The following is a 21,158-nucleotide window of genomic DNA, read 5'->3' on the forward strand; positions in this document are numbered from 1 at the left end:
ACGCAAAACTGAGATCCAAAGTTTTTTAGTCAGCAAACTAAAGTCACCCTCTCTTCTCTTTTTTAAAGCTGGATGCAAAAGCCACGCTGCGGTGTTCCGGACAAATTCAGAAACGCGTCAAGGTCACGGAGGCGGAGATACGCTCTGACGGGACAGAAGTGGCAGCGAACACACATAACCTACAGGTGACAGACGGCTGAGGCATGTTGTCATAGGGAGGTTACGGATTCAGATCTGCTAGTGTTAAATGCCTCAGCTCTCCTCTGTCTCTCATCTCCTCCTCTTTCTTCCTTCTGTATCTGTAGCCAAGCTGTTTACCTCCAAGTTTTTATTAGCAGCGAGGCACAGACCAAATTGGGCAGGATAAGCAATCTCATCACAATTTCTGCAGAAATTCCACATTCTAGTTAATTAAAACAATATTTTATTGCATTACATCACTATAAGAACACTGGAAAGGGCATGTTGTATTGTGTTGGTATGTATGTGTGTGTGTAAAGACCTGAAATTCAAAGAGCAGAGAAAATGTTTATTAGTCCAAAGATTAATCCAAGATGAAGGCCAGTGAGTCCAAACCACAACTAAACGCATAGAGAAACAGACATGCAGGTGACAGGCGACACAACAGAGGACAAATGAAAACACACAACTATTTATACTAGGACCACACTGAGGGGTTAACATGATAAAGCTAATAGCACTATGACAACAGACTATCAAAATAAAACAGGAAGTTACTCAAGAAACGGCAAGAAGTACTAATGCGCTCAAATGACACAGAAGGACACAAAGGACAGAAAGAGAGATTGTAGAAAATACACCATAAGCAGAATACTAATGGGAGCAAACAGGAACTGAAACAAAGCATTAAGGCACAAAATACAAAGGAATGTGAAAATCAAACAAAAAAACCCAACTAAGAATAAAAGAGAACATCAAATGATGAACAAGAATTAAAAGTCCCTCTCCTCTCCACAATGGCAGGGCAAACTTTACAGTAGTTATCAGCCGTCCGTCCACTAGGCAGATTAACATGACATCGGTCACTCTGTGGGATCAGAGTGCCTCATGCTTTATTTATTCACTCATAGGGACTTAACTGTGTGTGTGTGTGTGTGTGTGTGTGTATTGGTGGGTTTGTGCATGTGAGCGTCGAGCTACTTACTGCACAGCAACCCTTCTTTGCTCCGCCTGAGGCATTTATGATCAAACTGAATTAAATGCAACAATAGTTTCAATAAAACTCAACACAACAAGTCTCAGTAGAGTTGTCTTCAGAGAATCAGCTTGCTGTTTATTGTATTGTACTGTAGATAACACTGCATAGATTTTTCTGCTGAACACATATTCTTAAAACAAGGTGACATCTTCCGACCCTTGAAATTACATGAGCAGGGGAAAAAAGCCTCAATGAAAAGAAAGACAAACAACAACACAAAAGAGTTGAATGAGCTGAAAGCCCGTGGTGCTTTTTTGAACTCATATTTAGTTATTTTCTTTGTCCCAGTGCAATCTAACTTTGCCCTTGTATTTTAGGAAACTGTTTCTGGGTTTTCAAGGACACAACTCTCCAGCCTTCGTACCCTCAGGACATCTCGCTGTTCGGGAGTAGCATGCCCACACAGAGTATCGAGACAGCTGTCTGGTGGGAGGATGTCGCCAAAACCTACTTCTTCAAAGGAGACAGGTCTGTGCAGATTATTAGTCGTGTAAAGATTTGGACAGAACTGAAACTGCTCAGAGTAAAAACACCATCACCATGGGCACATTTGAAGGATAAATGTCTTTTAACATATTCTGTTATAGTAGAAATTTTTATTTTGTATAAATAAAATCATTAAAACCAATAGAGTCACTCTTATATTGATTAAATCCAGTGATGGGAATAACGGCGTTACTTTTTTCAGTAACGAGTAATCTAACTAATTATTATTCCTATCGTTACAACGCCGTTACTGTTACTAAAAAGAAAATGCGGTGCGGTCGCGTTACTATTTTTCAACAAACAGACGGTTGAAGCTGTGTTCAGCTTACCACATTTTACATCAGTTGCACGGAAGCAGCTGTCTATGTAAGTAATCTGGGCTACAGATTTAAGCAGCTGCGTGCGCTCCCGCGGGTGCCAATCGCTTTCTGGTAGACTATCACTTTTTGGCACAACACCTGGAGCTAAGGGGGCAAAACAATCGCACGAGTGCTGCTGTTTGACTGAGGAAGAATATAGTAGTTGTTAGGGCTGTTCGATATAACGATATATATCGGATGACGATATAAAAACGTCTATTGTTTCATTTTACGCTATCGTTTGTTTCGTGGGAACACGGCGGGTCTGAGCCCACGCTGGAATGGTAGCGCTGGGCAGGATGGCTGCTGTGTTTGCTTCCGATTACTCCTCACCCCCCACCCGACCCTGTGGCTTGTTACGTGTTCCATAATGTTGTGCTGTGGACATTTATGTGCTTTTTTGTGCAGAGGAGTTTTTTTGTTTCCTGTTCTCTAGAGGTCTCTTTTTTTTCTCTTGTACTTTCCCATTGTAGTGTATATTTCAGTGTTTTTTTTCTGTAATGCTACCAATCTCCGACCTGTATCCCCATGTGATGTCTGTGTTGTGTGTGTAAGGTCGGGGGGGGGGTCCTATTTCACTGCAGGGCAACCTGCACGTGGCGAATAAAGCCTTGATTGATTGATTGATTGGTGTCGCAAAATAAACTCTTTACGGCAATATTTTTTCATCGTTCTGATGGTCACTGTAGTGGCTAAATTAATTTCTTAAAGTTCTCTCTTTCTCTTATATTTAATATAACCACACTACAGACGGACAAGCACCTGTTTTTATGCGTTGTCATTAGCAACAACGACGGTAAAACCATCGTGTGTCCGCTCGTTTATTTTCCACATAAACTTTTCATAATAAAGCTCAAGATCCTGTTGAAACTTTTCAAAATAAACTGAATCACGTGAAATAGTATGCAGAGTATTTACGGATGAGAAGCAAAAAAGAGCCGTCAGGTGCTAAAAAATAAACCTTAGGCTCAAACGTTAGCACAGGCTTTTCCCCGCAGCACGCTGTGTAATAAATACTCACAAAGAAAACGGCGGCCGTTACAACTTATGTCTAAAAATATATAGTTTCACGCATCAGTTAAAACACTCAACTCCAGGTACATGACGCCCAGCTGGAAACACTTCACGCAAGTCGAGCTGCCCGAGATTCACAGAATTTACAGAAAATGTTAAATTTTTGTGATTTATATCATTATTGGACGATAGAATTCTTATATCGGGATATGACATTTTGGTCATATCGCACAGCCCTAGTAGTTGTGGTAAGCCAATCACATGACCACTTTAAGATGACAAAGCAACAAGGTGATATATACTAGTTTTTAAATTGGGTTGATAGGCCACGTAAAACCAGAGTCATGATAAACAATATATACGCGTGTTTTTTTTCCTGAATAGTTTCACCACGTTTACTGTCTAAGGACAGCGCTAGCAAGCACTCTCTGCTTATGACCAAAAAAATAAAAAAACAAAACAAAAAACAGCCCATTCGTTTTGGTGGAAAAATGTACCATGTCAACCAATCAAAAGATGCTATGGCAACATGACATTTGGTTGTTTAGGAAGAGGGGGAAGTTTTAGGAGTGACGGCGAGAGAGAGAGAGAGAAAGACAGCAGAAAAAGAGAGAGCGAGTTTTGAGATATGAGAGATTTGTGACGTTTAGCGTGTTTGGAGTGTGTAGTTAATGTGTTGTCTTGTGTAGTGTTGTGGATAGTTTTGTGTTGTGTGTCAGAACAATGAGGCGACTGCTGTCTCCAGGTAGAAAAACAGGAGGAGTGATACACCTGCTGCTGTCAGACCTGCAGGTATCAGGCTGTGATGTTTTACTTTATAGTGGACAGAAATTATTATTTTGGAGTGGCACAAATAATTTGTGTGGCATCTTATTGAATGCAGAACACCTGATGGTTATGTAAATAGTTTGAAATGGTTATTTAAAAAAAAAGGTAAAAGGTAAATGGCTGCAAATAACTCTGTTGTTTGCAAAACTTGTGCATATGATTTTAAAATTGACAATTTATATTTTGCGTTTAAAGTTATAAAATATGATTCAATAAACATGTTTGTGGTTGTTACAGTAAAAAATATAATTTATTCTACTCGGATTTTGTGTTTTTTGTCTGATTTTAGATCAATTGTGTTAATACAGTATGTCAAAATGAAAATGTAACTGTAAATTCAGACATGTGAGGTTGTGCTGAAAAGAATGATACCAAACAAGGCAAAGTAAATAGTTTTTAAAGGTGAAATGTAGAGGGAAAATCAAAAGTAGTCAAAAATGGCCAATTATAACCTGGATCCCAGAGGGTTAAACATTTTTTTTTAAAGTAACGTAATAGTTACTTTTCAAGTAATTAATTACTTTTAGAATCTTGTAACTCAGTTACTTTTTTGAAGTAGTAACTAGTAACTATAATTAATGACTTTTTCAAAGTAACTTGCCCAACTGATTAAATCACATCCACAGTGTGTCGTTTTTCCCTTTCTCCCTTCCCTGACCCCAAGTCGGTCACAGCAGATGGCTGTCCCTCCCTGAGCCTGGTTCTGCTGGAGGTTTATTCCTATTAAAGGGAGTTTTCCCTTCCCACTGTCGCCAAGTCCCTGCGCATAGGGGGTCGTCTGAATGTAGGGTCTTTACCTTACAATATAAAGACTGTTGTTGTGATTCAGCACTATATAAATACAGTTGAATTCAACTGAACTATGAATGGCCGCCGAGCTGCTGGCCACCAATATACCGTCCAGGTAGACGAAAACGAAAGGCAGCCAGCGCAAAACAGAGTTCATAAGTAGCTGAAAAGGCTGAGTGGCACCTATCAACCCAATTGGCATGCGCAGAAACTCGAACAAGCCAAATGGGGTGATGCCTCCCACTCTCTCTTTGTCAGGTTGCGCTTCTGTTTTTGATAATTGGAGGGTTTATTTCCCAGTTATCAAAGTAAAATAAAAAGAAAACAACCAAATTGCACATTTTGTGGCTGCGCTGCATTACAGCCGATCAAAGCTGCTGCTGACTGACAAATCCGCAGAACGTCTGGATTGGATTTCACGCTGTGCAAATGTTAATCTCTTCTAAGCAACGCTCACAGAACTGTTTAACACAACTGCAAAGTGTTTTGTTTTGTAATATTAGTTTAGCTGCTGATGGCAAACATACAGGCGCGCTGCAGGTTGCGGTCCCGTTCATGGGCTGACACTCGGGGTGGCACTTGATGCAGGTTTTATTCACAGCTGTCTCACGTGGCTCTCTGCAAAAAATAAATAAATAGACAATAACAAAGTATGACACAACTTGTTTGAAACTGTTACATGTGTTTTATTTATTTTTTTCAACTGTAAGCACGTCGAGATTCTTTGTTGGACAGAGGTCTCCGAAGATAAACAGATGTGAGCGACTGTTAAATCCACTGGAGACTGAATTTCAAAATACTTCGGATCATATCTGCTTTTCTTTTTCTGTCAATTAATCCTCAGGCTCGTGTAGCGTCAAAGTCTTGGAAATACAAAAATAGACTCTGAAGGAGTGAACTGTACAACATGGAGACCTGTAGTGTTTTTACTTGTTTTTCAAAGCTTATTAAAGGCAGTCAGAGAGATGCCTCCCTCACCCCTCCAGGATGTTGCAGGAGTCGACGCAGCTCCCGTCGCGTTTGTAGTCGCGGCACGAAATGCACATACTGGGGCCCGGACCCCAGCAGCCGTCTGCCGTGCACTTCTTGTCGCAAGTGTCGTTTCTCAGAGCTGAAACCCAAACACACAATCTCAGTGAGAGCTCTTTCCTGCATAATTATCCAATTTTGAAATTAGGATCCTGTAATTAAATCTTGCTCGTGCAGCGCATAATCAAAAGTAACAACAACAGCAAAGATGCGTCTGAAGCCGGTGTGAGACAAACAGAATTTACCGCAGGTGGCAGCGTTGGCATTGCCCTCTATATTAACAGTTTGGTGTGGTGATTTGAAAAGCTTCTGCCAGTGCTTTGCATCGGTGTAACAGAGTTCAGAGTTCTTAGAGACAAACACATCTTCATCACTGATTTCTCTGAGGGACCTCAGGCCCAGGTGGGTGATATGTAGCCCAGCCACAACCAAACTGCGGCTTCAGCTACCAAATGGGAAACGAGAACAAAATAAGAAGAAGAAAAAAGAAAACATTTTGTGACGGGTTGAATAACACTGCGGTTTGAATCAACAGGGGGTCTTTACAAGGAACATACCGTTTAGTTCTCCCCCGAACGACCTCCAGATTCTCAAAAGGACTCAGTGAGCTCATGGTATTTGGCCACGTTTGAATCTACAGGTACCCTGAAGCAACAAACCTGAAGCAACAAGGTTTGTTAACCATAAAACTGTTTAGATGCACGCATTTAGATGCATGACTCAGCCCTTACGCAGTCTTACCAGTAATTTCTTTAATTGTCTTAAACACATTAAGCTGGGCAGGATCCATCTTTGGTGTTTTGGTGAATTGATCCCTAAAAATGAGAAAATACACCGTACTGACTGCTGGTAAAGGTGATCGAGCACAAAGGCAGCAATGCTAGTCATAGCCCAGACTTACCCATAAATTGATGTGTGGATGATGTCGATGTTTCCATTGATTTTGGTGCAGTTTTCAAAGGAACCGATGTTTGTGGCATTGATAGACAGAACGTGAGCCAAGTCTCCTGTTCCAAGTCCATTACACACTAAAAAAAAAACATTTAAAAAAATACTAGTTAATAACAATAGTTAATCATAATAGTTTAATAATAGTTTCTCATAGATTTTGGTCCATATTAATGTGATAGCATCACACAGTTATTGCCGATTTGTCATTTCAGTACAGCGAACTCAAAATGTTCAAGAATCCAATTTCAGATAATTTCAGTTTTGTGATGTGAAATATTATCTCGCTAGAAGCAACCATCACAAGATGGGTACATGGTGGTCATAAAAGGAAGACATGGTCAGCGGCAGCATTAATTGCCTAGAGATCTGCAGCTAACTGGGTATTTTCTCTGTGGATCAGCAGTTTCTGAAATACTCCGAGCAACCCGTCTGGCTGCAATGCACACTAAAATCTTTCCTGTTCTGATGCTCGCTTCCGCGGGTCATCTTGAACATTTTAACAACTCGGTGCATAAAATCTGGCCGATTGAGTTTTCACCAAAACAATACCATTTGCTTAAAAAAATCATCTCAGTTGTTTAAAATGCCTTAAAATGACTGAGTTTAATACAAATGTTGTTCAGTTGTATTGTACTGCATCTGTGTTCCTCTGAATATAAAACCAAACAGAAATAGCTTAAGGATGAGTGACATGTCTTTGAAATCGAAATCATATGTGCATTTAATGCATGTGTCTAATGCGCATTCATTATAAAGATTCAACTTGGCAGGAGTTATATACATTTCCATACAGTGTGGTAAACATGCTGCTGTCCCAACGTTTTGAAGTTGTTTGCATCAAGTTAAAAACAATAAAAATAATTGGTTTGGACATCTGTTTGTTTTTCTGCACTATTTTCAGGGGTTAAATAATTTTAATTATTGCATTCTGTCATATTTACATTTTACGACTTAACCTCTGTGAAAACAACATTGTAAGAAATTGTCCTTAGCGTCTTATTCAAGTTTGACCACTACAAACACGTTTTATTTTTTGTACAGATTACACAGTAACAGCTTATTTTCCTACCTTTTGGACACAGCCCATCACACTTGGCGCACTTCCTGACTCCTCCTACCTCCACCTCATATGTGTTACCGCTGCACGTCCGCACACATGCTCCGTAATCAGAAATAATATAATTACCTGGAAAAATATGCAAAATATAAGCTGCTGCTGATGATGATAATGATAATCTCATATTCATCATGCACTGGATAGATATTAAATCGTCTTAAAATCATAAATAAAATATCTGAAAAAAAAAAAAAAAATCCAAATTTAATTTAATTTTTTGCAGGAAATAATCTTTTATTAGTTATACAGCAGTTTAACTAGCGATGCATAATGATGATATAATATAAACACAGAAATACAGGGACAGACCTGTGCAAGTTAAAATGATAAAAAGCAGTTGTTGCATTAACACACTCTCAATCATTTTCTTTTCTTGTTTAGACAGTTTAAAATTAAACTTGGAAAAACTGTCTCGACTGAATGTCTAACAACCCTGAAAGACAACCTGGGCAACTGTTCAGCAAGTCAGCATGCCGCAATATGGAACAAAAGGTTCATGCTGGCGACTGGAACCCATATTTTACTTTTATTTATCTTGACTGTCGAGTCATAGCTACAATGCACATTTAAATGTATGCTAACCTAATATATCTGTCTAGGATTAAAAGTTTAACAGAAATAGGTGAAAAAAACTAAAATTAAACAAAAAAATGATCTGGTTAAAGCCGGCCTTACGTGGGCAGCTTTTGACACAGGTGGCCCCGAAGCTGTACTTTCCATGCGGATTAGGAACCAGCTGGTGCAGGTTGGGGTCGTAACGATGAAGGCCTGGGCAGGAGTCCTTACACACCCCATTATCCTGGAAGTCCCGACAGGCCTGCAGCACAAACAAGCGTCATCTAGCACACTGGGACCAAAACAGAGCCCCGCACTAATGATAACACTGCATTCCTTTATCACAGCCTTGGCTTAATACTCATAGCTGCACAGAGAGGCAGAACAGACGCTGTTATTCAAGGCACTGCCAAGTGCAAGATCTAATCAGACGCTCCACATCTCATCTCTACTGAAACCAATAACAAACTTCGGATGATAAAAACAGATGTCTGAGAGTGAGAGCTTTATTCTGTTGGAAGGTCTTCTTCAGGAACCTACAGAGTAGCAGAACTACGTAGTGTAGTGTTGCACTTAGGAACAGTTTTTTATTAGTTTTGGTGACTTTGCGTTGGTTTCTGTTTGACTGGGAGTCTTACACTCACCAGGTACACCTGTTCCATTGCTTGTTAATGCAAATATCTAATCAACCAATCACGTGGCACTAATGGCTGCTCCTATTAGCTAAAAACAGGAAAATTAGGGTACAATTCAAACAAGGTTCACCAAAATTGGACAAAATAAGATTTTGTGTCGCAAAATGTGTGTGATGCTATCATGTCAGCATGAACCAAAATCTCTGAAGAAATTTTCTAGTACCTTGTAAAATCAATGGCACGAATAATTAAGGTCATTTAAGGCAAAAGGGGATCCGACCTATATTAGCAAGGCATAACTAAAACATTGGCTGGTGAACACAGGCCTTGGTCACATGTTTATACGATATCACACAGTAACATTAAAAGTGTCTTTGTCTCACCAGACAGTCTTCAGCTCTGGGTCCCGTGCACCCCGCGGCACAATGCTCATTGCAACAGTCGCTTGGTGAAGGTCCTTTGCACCTCTTAGAGCACTGCTGGGCACAGTTCAGCTTTGTCACTGGAGATGAGAGCAGCAGAAGTTGAGTGGAGTGTCCAAGCCCAGGAATGAATTTGTTCTGCTTTTGATTCTGATGCCCTATCATCACCGTGCATTACAGTACTTTAAACATGTTCAAATTATGAAAAATTGGAGGATTGTGTGCACAGATTTGTTTTACCTTGCTCTTGTTTGCAGTAAATAAGCTAACAATTAATAAAACAGTGCTTACAAGTCTGACAGTTTTCAGGACCAGGTGCCCAACATGAGCCATTGAAACACCCTGAGTCACATTTTCCACCTGTTGAAAAAGAAACATTGCAAAGCACCAAATTAAAAACCTTTTAACTCACAACAAATTATATCTCTGTCTTCTGGTGTAAAGTAATACTTACAATTTTTGTTTTTGCTAGGAGTTGGATCAATGCTGATGTTTCCAACATTAACAATATCAGACCACTGGATTGTTTCCACATTGCAAAGCTGGTTGCTCAAAATTTTACTCCTCCTTTAAGAATTTCTGCAAAAAGAAAACTTCATATGAGCTACTACGCAAACATGCACACGTTGGAATATTTACATAGTTTGTGTGTCATATAAAACATGATTATATTTAGGGGTTAACCTACCTGTCAGGCTAGTCAGAAGAATCTGATCGGTGCCCTTATTTGCAGATTTGTTATAATTGGAAATCACAAGAAGACCAAAACTTCCATCATAGAGAGAATGGCCTCGAATGATGCGCAGGTTCTCCAGAGGAATCCTGGATACTGTATTGAGGGCGATCAGGACGTAGCCACCAACTTCTTTGATTGACTGGAAGAAGGAAAAAAAGACAAACTTAATTTTTGAATAAAAAAATCCTTTCATTTTCTGTGACGTGAATTTAGATACATTTACATTAATGTTTTAAGAGAAAACTGCAAAACTGGTTGTCCATAACACTGGCAGACAAAGCCCTATTTTTATTGTGCTAGAGTCACATTCAGTTTGACTGATAGAGGTGTGTAAATTAATGTTCAGAAGCACGGGGACACCTACACATATCACCTAAATGAGCTGCTTAGCCATCGAAAAATACCATGAAGCTCCCAGCATACAGGTTTTTATGCTGATATTAATACAAGAGGATGTTTAAACCTCCTCTGGCAGAGTGTTGGTGACTTTTGCACACCGTGCTCCTCAGGTATCGGCGGCCTCGGCCTCTAACTTGCCACTTTCAGGCTGACTTGCAGTGATTCTTCAACACTTTCACTTTCCAATAACAGCACATAGAGTTGATGGTGGAATATCAAGGAGGGAAGAAATGTCACAAACTGACTTGTTGCAATAGTGGGATCCTAAAATAGTACCAAAGTCAGATTCAGTGTTTTCTTTAGAATGACCCATTCTTTCACAAATCTTTGTAAATGCAGACTGCATTGCAAGGTGTTCGATTTTATACGCCTGTTGCAATGGGACTGGAAACACTTGGGTTCAAAGATTAAGAGGTGTGGCCCAAATACTTTTATTCATATAATGTATGTGATGGTTGCTATTTTTGACATCTTTCTTGAGATATTTCATGTAAGTGATTCCTTCGATGCGCTCTTCATATATCAAATTCATAAGAAACCGACAGATGTGCTCACAAGCCAAAAACATGTCGATGGCACTGAATCATAAAACTTTTAGCCAGAATATATTGCCTCAGGTCTACCTCTAGGGCTACAGACAGCCCACCGGTACTACTAATAGAATGGTTAGCACAGTATGTACAGTATGTTGCTCAAGAGGTGATAGAGACAGAGCCACAATAACTCCTGGTGATCTTAATTAGTATACTGGGTTGACTTATCTGGACTGTGGACGATTGGGCAGGTGTAAAGTGACGAGAGAAAAAGAGGATGAAAAAAATAGGACATAATTTAAGACTCTTCCTCTCACAAAAAGTAATCTGCACTGAAATATCATCAATTCTCTGCCTGTCTCTGTCATCCAGTACTGCACTGTGTATTTATATTTATATATTTATATTAAGTGTTTAGTTAAATTATTGTATAGTATTTATAATGAGTTTCTAATCTAGTTATAATATGTATAATGACAAAAAAGGGTTTCAATGCTTCAATCATTGGAAACAAAGCTCGCTGAACAATATCTGCTGACTGTATGCTTTTCTGTCTTTGTGTGTGCAACCCTTCATGAGAGTGTGTGTGCCCAGTGTGCAAACCCCTATACAACCTTAAGCAAAGCTCCGTCCACAGCATTATAAATACACCGAATCATCATACCTATTCACTCTCCACTGATTTTAATTATCTGAACTGAAGCGATGCAAGAGGCTACACACATCCAGTATAAGAGGGTTGGACAACTTTTAATCGCACTCTTTCTCTAATCTGCTATGTACATGCTTATCCTCAACTCCTAACCAAGTGCAGCTTTTACCCGGAGGAAGGACAGGTCACGGTGATCCTCCATGTATGTGATCTCCAGGTTCTCCAAGACTACGGTGCAGTTGCTGTAGGTCTTCACCATGTTCCTGTAGTGGTCCTCTTTAGTTCCCAAAAGGTTTAAACGATTGGTTACACCTTGGCACACTGCAAGAAAGGAGAATTCATCATTGTTCATTTAAATGTTAAACGATTCAGATTGTAAATCATGTGGAATTGCAGTGGAGAGTCACCAAAGTATTTAAACCAAGGCCCACAGTGCAATCAGTCAGAAACAGAAACAGCCCCTGCTTACGCAACACGCTGGTTCCGTTTATGACTTTCTGTGTGTGTGTGTGTGTGTGTGTGTGTGTGTGTGTGTATCTCTGTTGGAGAATTTAGTCTGTCCAGTCATAACTTGGCACGCTTTCATGTGAAAATAACAGATCTGGGCTGCATCTACAACAAAATCAAATCTCAGTGACGAGTTAAGTTCTGGCCCGCGAGTCAAAGTCAGCTGCGTGTTTTTATGCTGGCAAAGGTCTCAATCTTTCCACTTGTATGAAGGCTGGTTAAAACAATCCCTGTGACCAGTAAGTCCAACCCATTGTGGTATTCTCCAGAAAAGTTCTGGTGTGTCACAAATTCCATGACAGTTGTAGGTTTCTTTTCGTTTCCCTTATTTTCTTTCTTTTTTCTTTTTTTTAAGAGAGGAGACTCACATGTCTACATCTCAAAATTAAAAGTCTAATTTCTAGTTTAACCATATTTGACTGGTATCAAAGGATAAAACTGCGTTTTTCAATCGCACTGTGTGTTTTACTTATGATGTTGTGCTGGGTTCATACACACTAAGCGCAAAAGGAAGCTAATCAGTGAGAATTAGGCACAAACAGCTGTCAACCGCCCTCCCTCTTCTTCCTCCTCATTAGCTAGTCCCTGAGGGTTCTCCCTGACATGAACCCTGCAGTCCAGCAGTTACCCGAGTAACAGAGGCAGATGAGCAAAGCAAGCTGACGGTTTTAATTAGAAGAGCCACGTGAGTTGTAATTAACCCTCTAATTATTACTCAGATTGCGAAAACCAAACTGTAATAAACAAAAGGTTGTCGGGTTTTTGCAGCTGTGAATATTAATAAACCTGATTTGAACATCCTGAACGCTATTTTACAAACAGAGACAATCACTTAGAGTATATATACATGCATATCTCCCAGTTATATATAAGCAGCCTGCTCCCTTTTTGAGTTATAATGAGCAGTGAAGGTGGAAAAAGACAGGTGAGGCTGATGGTTCAACAAACTTCCTCCAAGGGAAGATCAGACCTTGAGTGCCAAACAAGGAAGTAAAGCAAACAGCCAATTGGTCGAGCAAGCAGGCACACGGCCACAGTAAAAGTTCTCCTTGTCCACTTGGTGATTAAACAACTCTCTTGCAGGTGGTAAATGATCTGATATTCCATGACCACAGTGTTGGGAAGATTACTTTTAAAATGTATTCCACTACAGATTACAGAATATATGACCCAAAATGTATTTTGTAACGTATTCTGTTAAGTTACTCAATGAGAGCAACGTATTCGGAATACTTTGGATTACTTAATAATATTATCGTGCATTTTACATCTACATGAATGTACTATTGCTGTGTGATTATTCCGCGCGTATATAAAACAGGTCCGCGGCTCCGAACCGTAGTAAAGGGACCTCTGGCTAATACGTCGGTTTCCGTGTCGGGCTCATCGCTGAACACCAGCTTTACTTTGTTCTTCACGTCATTTATGCGGGCCGCAAGTATGGGTGACATGTGCCGTGAGATTGAGACACAGGCATTAGAGCCTCTTATTGCGTGTTTTGTTTGGGTTTCCACTGGTGTGGAAAAACTAAAAATAAAAAGGGCATAGCCTAACATCAGTGTTGCATAGTATTACAGGTATAGCCCTAAAGAATGTAGCCACATGGGCAGTGTAGTCTGTGCTGCAGGGAGAATTCACTGCCATACCCGTTATGTGTCTGTGAGCGTGAGGAGGGAGAAAAAGGAGAGTCGAACAGTAGAGTTGTCACCGACCAGAAACAGGAGATGGAAGCATGTAAATATAATAAGAACCACTGCAGCCAAAAAGAGTGTCTGACGAGCCCAGTTGTAAGTAAGCTATTAAGGCTCGACTGTACACTGTGTTCGTGTTTTCCTCCGAAACAATAAGTTCCGAGGGCGCAGCCTCTCTGTCTCTCGCTAGCAAAGTTGACCCAGACAACAAAGTAAAGCTGGTTTTCGGCTACGAGCCCACCCTACTGTTACTCACTTTATATTAAGATTAAAAAATCTAGTTGGTAATAATAAAAAAAATGTAAAAAGCACAATAATATTATTAAGAAATCCAAAGTATTCAGAATATGTTACTCTCATTGAATAACTTAATGGAAACTTAACGGAATACGTACAAAATACATTTTGTAGTGGAATACATTTTAAAAGTAACCTTCCCAACACTGCTTAACATATGAAACAGAAAAAAGAAGAATCCATTTATTTCAACAATGTAACTGTATTCTGAATACCACCTTTTAAAATGGTAACTGTAACGGAATACAGTTACTCATATTTTGTATTTTAAATACGTAACGCCGGTACATGTATTCCGTTACTCCCCAACACTGCATGACCATAAATGGACTTCCTAGAACAACAAAACAAAAAGAAATGAGGTCGGACTGTGGGGACATAATTAATTGAAATCTGAAATATTGCTCCATAACTCTGCCGGGAATAATGTGTGTTACACTTTAACCTGAGAACTTTCTCCAATTAAAAGTTGCTCATGTTGAATAACATGTGCAACAAAAGTTTGCAAAAGCGGTAAGCTACCTTCATTCTGAAAGAGACAATCTGTAGCCGAGTAAAAAAAACAAAAAAAAACAACAACAAAAAAAAACACCCAGTACGCCCCTGCGGGCGGTTTATCCTTCAAGCTCAGGTGCTCTACCAGAGGCCTGGGAGCTTGAGGGTCCTGCGCAGTATCTTAGCTGTTCCCAGGACTGCGCTCTTCTGGACAGAGATCTCCGATGTTGTTCCCGGGATCAGCTGGAGCCACTCGCCTAGCTTGGGAGTCACCGCACCTAGTGCTCCGATTACCACGGGGACCACCGTTACCTTCACCCTCCACATCCTCTCGAGCTCTTCTCTGAGCCCTTGGTATTTCTCCAGCTTCTCGTGTTCCTTCTTTCTGATGTTGCTGTCATTCGGGACCGCTACATCTATCACTACGGCCGTCTTCTTCTGTTTGTATACCACCACTATGTCCGGTTGGTTAGCCACCACCATTTTGTCCGTCTGTATCTGGAAGTCCCACAGGATCTTAGCTCGGTCATTCTCCACCACCCTTGGGGGCATCTCCCATTTTGACCTCGGAACTTCCAGGCCATATTCGGCACATTCGATGTTTCTGTATACTATGCCGGCCACTTGGTTATGGCGTTCCATGTATGCCCTGCCTGCTAGCATCTTGCACCCTGCTGTTATGTGCTGGATTGTCTCAGGGGCATCTTTACACAGCCTGCACCTGGGGTCTTGCCTGGTGTGATAGACCCCAGCCACTATGGATCTTGTACTCAGAGCTTGTTCTTGTGCTGCCATGATTAGTGCCTCTGTGCTGTCTTTCAGTCCAGCTTTGTCCAGCCACTGGTAGGATTTCTGGATCTGTCCCCACTGCTGTTCTGCATAGGCCTTAATCCCCTCAGTGAGATCATTAACAAGACTGGCTACGGATACCGACTACGGAATGGAGTAGTTGTCAGCCACCTCCTGTACATGGATGACATCAAGCTGTATGCCAAGAGTGAACGAGACATCGATTCACTGATCCACACTATCAGGATATACAGCAATGACATCGGGATGTCATTCAGGCTGGAGAAGTGTAGTCGGATGATAAAAAAGAGAGGGAAGGTAGTCAGAACTGAGGGGATCGAGCTACCAGAAGGCAACATTGCAGACATAGAGGACAGTTACAAGTACCTGGGGATCCCGCAGGTGAATGGGAACCATGAAGAGGCTGCTAGGAAAGCTGCAACCACCAAGTACCTGCAGAGGGTCAGGCAAGTCCTGAGGAGTCAGCTGAACGGTAAGAACAAGATCCGGGCTATCAACACCTACGCCCTGCCCGTGATCAGGTACCCAGCTGGTATAATAATGTATGTATGTATATATATATATATATATATATATATATATATATAAAAAAAATATTGCCGTAAACAGTTTTTATCGGGGGGGTTTTTACACCACGAAACAAACGATAACCGGCAATATTTTTTCATCGTTTTGATGGTCACTGTAGTGGCTATATTAATTTCTTAAAGTTCTCTCTTTCTCTTATATTTAAAATAACCACATTACGGATGGACAAGCCACTGTTTTTACACGTTGTCGCAGCAACAACGGTAAACCCAGTGTGTGGCACTGCTGTCCGGTTGTTTATTTTGCAAATAAACCTTACACAATAAAGCTCAAGATCCTGTTGAGATTTTTCGAAATACACTGAAATGATGACAAACAGAAAGACTACTCAAACAATAGCGTAATATGAAACAATAGATGTTTTCATATGGTCATCCGATATATATCGTTATATCGAACAGCCCTACATGAACTAAAGGGCTGTGATATGTTTGAGTTTGCGTAAATATTCTTAGATTATATTGGCAAAAGTGGTTGGCGAAAGCATGATTACTTATTGAGGTACAAATTGCAATGGGCCACAATACCACAGTGAAAGCAGACAATATAGAGTAAACATTTGAGACATTAACCAAACAAGATGAGATCGAGTGTACAATCTTACTCACCAAACCCAGACAAAAGAAAAAGTCACTAGAGGATTACAGGCAAGCAGAGCTAGCACTTCTCCAGAAGGTACAGGAAGACAGTTTCCCTGAAGATTTTGTTCGGCTGTCATCTCACAACACGGTAGCTCCCAGCAGTCGACTACTTGCCTTGGCTCCTGAGTACGACCCAGAGGCTCGACTGATTCGTGTAAGGGGGCGGCTTCACAGATGTGAAACCCTCAGCCAAGACATCTTGCATCCTGTCATTCTCAACCCTCAGCATGCTATCACAAAGCTCATCATCCAGGATTATGATCACCAGCTTGCTCACCCTGGCTCCAACAGGGTCTTTGCTGAGTTCCGGCGCAGATTCAGGATACTTCGAGGGAGAGAGGCCATCCGGAAGCACCAGTATAACTGTCCTGAATGCAGGAAGTGGCACAGCCAATTTCATCGTGAGATGTGGGAAGCCCTTCGAGCTACTGTCTGATCAAGGTACCAACTTCAAAGGTGGCAGCTCTGAACTCCAGGAGGCTTTCAACACTCTTGACCCTGCTCTGAAATCACAGTTGGCCAGCCAGCAGATTAATTTTTGTTTCAACCCTCCACAGGCTCCACGCTTCGGTGGTTCCTGGGAATGGGAGATTTGTTCCATCAAGTCAGCGCTGACTTGATGGAACAAATCTCCCGCATACCATTCTCGGCTCGCAGCATGTCACTGAGGAAGTCTTTAGGACGATATGCAACGAGGTATAGAGCATCATCAACTCTAAGCCGCTAGGTTATGTCTCAAAGATGTAGCAGATGCTGAACCAATCACTCACAACATGTTGTTGATGGGTTGGCCTGATCCCGGTATGCCACAGGTTGTCTACCCAGAAACAGAACTCATGAGCCGTGGTAGGTGGAGGCAGTGCCAAGCCTTGGCGGATCAATTCTGGATCCACTACATTCGGAATTATCTACCTTCACTCCAGACACGGCACAAATGGCAACAGGAAAGGGGCGAGTTGACTGTTGGCACTATCATTCTCATTGTGGACCAGCAGCTCTCTTGTGCCCTATGGCCAGTTGGGAAGGTCATCCAAGTCATCCCTGGAGCAGATGGCAGGGTTCGGACCACTCAGATACAGGTGGGAGACAAGGGATATACACGACCAGTGGCCCGACTCATAAGACTTCCAGCTCTTCCACTGGAGTCTACTGGCTGACCTTCCTAAGTGACGTGCACCTTTGCTCCGCAAAGTTGGGGGCGGCTGTACAAAAGGCCAGCCAGTTGGGGGTACTGACAAACGGAGCCACATCTGCCAAGTAAACATATCAGCATACAGCTGCCGATTAGGCAATCAGCGGTGAGGCAACCCATCCTTTTCACCAATCAGAAGACGCAATTCTACCTCATCAATACGCACACACTTCGATGCAGAGAGTTCGGTCGGAGCTGCAGGTGGGGAGAGTCAGCAGAGGTTTACTCACCGTGTGGATTTCGTTCCTTCTTATGGTGTTAGATGTGTGCATCCATGAGACTGCTAAGTTTCTGTGTTTTATCCTTTTTGTTCTTTGCTGCGGACATTATCCTCACTTGTTTAAATCCTTGGCGCACACTTTGTTTATCGAATATTACTGCCATTTACTGCGAAGCAGCCTCTGCCATGTGGTCATTAAAGGACCGTCACTAATTTCTCATGTTGGCTCTTGTGTAAAGTGTCTAGTTAGGATTTATGTAAATAGTAAAACTAGCAGTTGTTGATACTCCCTTATGTTACTGAATGTTCTACTACCCAGTATTGTTTGTATTGTTGTATTACACATTTAATTCACTCTGTTCACGTAATTATGTAAGACTTTTATGTCCTTTCCCAACAGAAACCACACCATCACTTCACCACACAGCATATAGCATTTTACTGCACTTTAAAATCCCCTCACTCACATTATGGATATGTAACTTGGATTCTTGTTCAATAAATGAGTGAACGACAGATACTTGAGTGGAAATGGATTTGTGGATAAGCCATCTGTTCTTTTCGGACAACCCTGTTGAGATTATGGATTCATAGAGTCAGCACCTTATCATTTCATCATTCATAGTCAGGAGGTCAAGTCTGTCTCTCTTAGAGTGACATCCTCCATTACAACTCCCATTGACTGAAGTCCTCAGTTCATCCAAACAGAAGAGACAGACGCTCTTCGAGACACCCTTCCTGCTTAAGGACTTCTTATTTTTAGCCCAATAGCTGACAGGCTCATTTCTGTCTCATTTCTGTGTAGCTCTAGCCACTGCTTCACAGCGCTGCCTGCCAACAACTCTGTTAGAGCCTCAGTCATGTCTCCAGCAATTCTGCCCCACTGGAGTCTTCACAGAGAGTGACCCCATAAAAGGAATATTCTGTAAAAGCCCTGGGGTTTATGTTAGTAAGCTTTGCTCTGTGGCTCATCCCTTACTCACAAATTCAGCCTGCGCTTTACACATCAGCAGGCCCCAAGTCCACTGATGAGTAGTTTCTTCCTCATCCACATTGGCAAAGGGCAAGTGTCAGGAACAAACGGAGCTCAGGGAATAAGTTTGTACAGCTGAGGAACTCTCACAGCGCTGAAAAATTATGAAAGGGTATTTAGTTGCGTGTTGTGTTGTACTTGCCAAAAGCATGACCGATTTAATTTGCACAGAAATGCTTTACAGTTTAGCTACGTCTTTCTGATGACACATCAAGCTAAAAGTGCTTGAGATGCTATGGTGGGCCGCTGCCAAGCACATGAAGCCAGGGAGTGCTCTGTTAAAACCTTTGGAGTATTTTCATCTCCACAATAGAAGCATGAATAGCAGGGACTGACAGAAAGTGTTGGTAGTTTTTCATCAAACACTTCTCTCCAAAGCCCACAGCTCAGTTTTCTTCCATTGTTAACGTGCGGAGCGTTCTCCTTTTCCTGACAAAAAAAAGCACATCACACATGCAGCTCCAAAACAATGTCCAAAGCTTGCTTGCTTAAGATGATTATGACTGAGCAGGGCCGTTGTTACAAGGCCACCCTCTCACTACAGAGACAGAGAAGGGCTTTTTGCACAACCTCAGGCTAGTCATCAAAGGCATGAGACTTGGCAGACTAGACTCTTTTCTCGCTATCAGCTACACTGCTGAACACAAGGACCACGGCTCGGATGCACAGTGTATAAAACACACACTACAAATTCTAATGACTACACCAGAGGATGGACGATAAGTGTGCACGCCGGGATTTAAAAAACAAACAAACAACTTTCCAACATTAAACCTGCAGAAAAGGAAGAAAGAAATTTAGGCAACCATCTTCAATCCTTCCCCTATTAAGTCCCTTCGAACGGACAGGCATGTGGACTAACCATATCTTTTACACGGCGTTCCAAATTATTATGCAAATTGTGTTTAAGTGTCATAAAGATTAAATAAGTTGTTTTTCAATTAAACCCATGGATGGACTAGTGTCTCAGGGCTCTTTGGATCACTGAAATCAATCTCGGACACCTATGATCATTAGTTTGCCAGGTGAGTCCAATTAAAGGAAAAACAACTAAAGAAGGATGTTTCACATTATTAAGCAGACCACCATTTTCAAGCAATATAGGAAGGAAAAAGGATCTCTCTTCTGCTGAAAAGCGTGAAATAGTTGAATGCCTTGGACACGTAATGAAAACCTTAGCTATTTCACAAAAACGTAAGCGTGATCACCATAATGTTAAGAGATTTGTGGCTGAGTCAAAGCACACATGGGTTCGTGCAGATAAAGGCACAATGAGGAAGGTTTCTGCCAGACAAATATATCAGATTAAGAGAGCAACTGCTAAAAGGCCATTACAAAGCAGCAAACACATATTTGAAGCTGCTGGTGCCTCTGGAGCCCTGCGAACATCAAGGTGTAGGATCCTCCAGAGACTTGCAGTTGTGCATAAACCTTCTATTCGGCCACCCCTAACCAATGCTCACAAACAGAAACAGCTGCAGTGGGAGAAGAACTACTTGAAGACTAATTTTCAAACAGTCTTGTTCCCTGATGAGTGCAGTGCAACCCTTGATGGTCCAGATGAATGCAGTGGTGGATGGTTGGTGGACGGCCACCATGTCCCAACAAGGCTGCAACGTCAGCAAGGAGGTGGTGGAGTCATGTTTTGGGAGGGAGGGAGAGAGCTGGTCGGCCCCTTTAGGGTCCCTGAAGGTGTGAAAATGACCTCTGCAAAGTATGTGGAGTTTCTGACTGACCACTTTTTTCCATGGTAGAAAGAGAAGAACTGTGCCTTCCGCAACAAAACCATCTTCATGCAAGACAATGCACCATCTCATGCTACAAGGAATATCTCTGCATCATTGGCTGCTATCAATATAAAAGGAGAGAAACTCATGGTGTGGCCCCCATTTTTCCCTGACCTCAATCCTATTGAGAACCTTTGGAGCATCCTCAGGCAAAAAAAATATGAGGATGGGAG

General features: G+C 41.5%; 1 protein-coding gene across 1 annotated transcript in view; it reads right to left on the bottom strand.

The window, feature by feature from the left end:
- Nucleotides 1-407: 407 nt before the first annotated feature.
- The window catches only part of LOC146367765 (epidermal growth factor receptor), a 36,964-nt gene continuing 16,213 nt past the window's right edge, over nt 408-21,158 (bottom strand). Inside the window, 14 exon segments of the mRNA XM_084912608.1 lie at nt 408-5,313; nt 5,674-5,806; nt 5,970-6,169; nt 6,282-6,369; nt 6,466-6,539; nt 6,626-6,752; nt 7,745-7,861; nt 8,468-8,609; nt 9,366-9,484; nt 9,696-9,764; nt 9,859-9,957; nt 9,960-9,983; nt 10,093-10,279; nt 11,894-12,045. Coding sequence (XP_084768734.1) covers nt 5,112-5,313; nt 5,674-5,806; nt 5,970-6,169; nt 6,282-6,369; nt 6,466-6,539; nt 6,626-6,752; nt 7,745-7,861; nt 8,468-8,609; nt 9,366-9,484; nt 9,696-9,764; nt 9,859-9,957; nt 9,960-9,983; nt 10,093-10,279; nt 11,894-12,045 — 1,733 coding nt within the window. The 3' untranslated portion in view covers nt 408-5,111.

The sequence above is a fragment of the Perissodus microlepis genome, chromosome 18 (assembly GCF_051167445.1).
Source record: "Perissodus microlepis isolate ML-2025 ecotype Zambia chromosome 18, ASM5116744v1, whole genome shotgun sequence".
NCBI lineage: Eukaryota > Metazoa > Chordata > Actinopteri > Cichliformes > Cichlidae > Perissodus > Perissodus microlepis.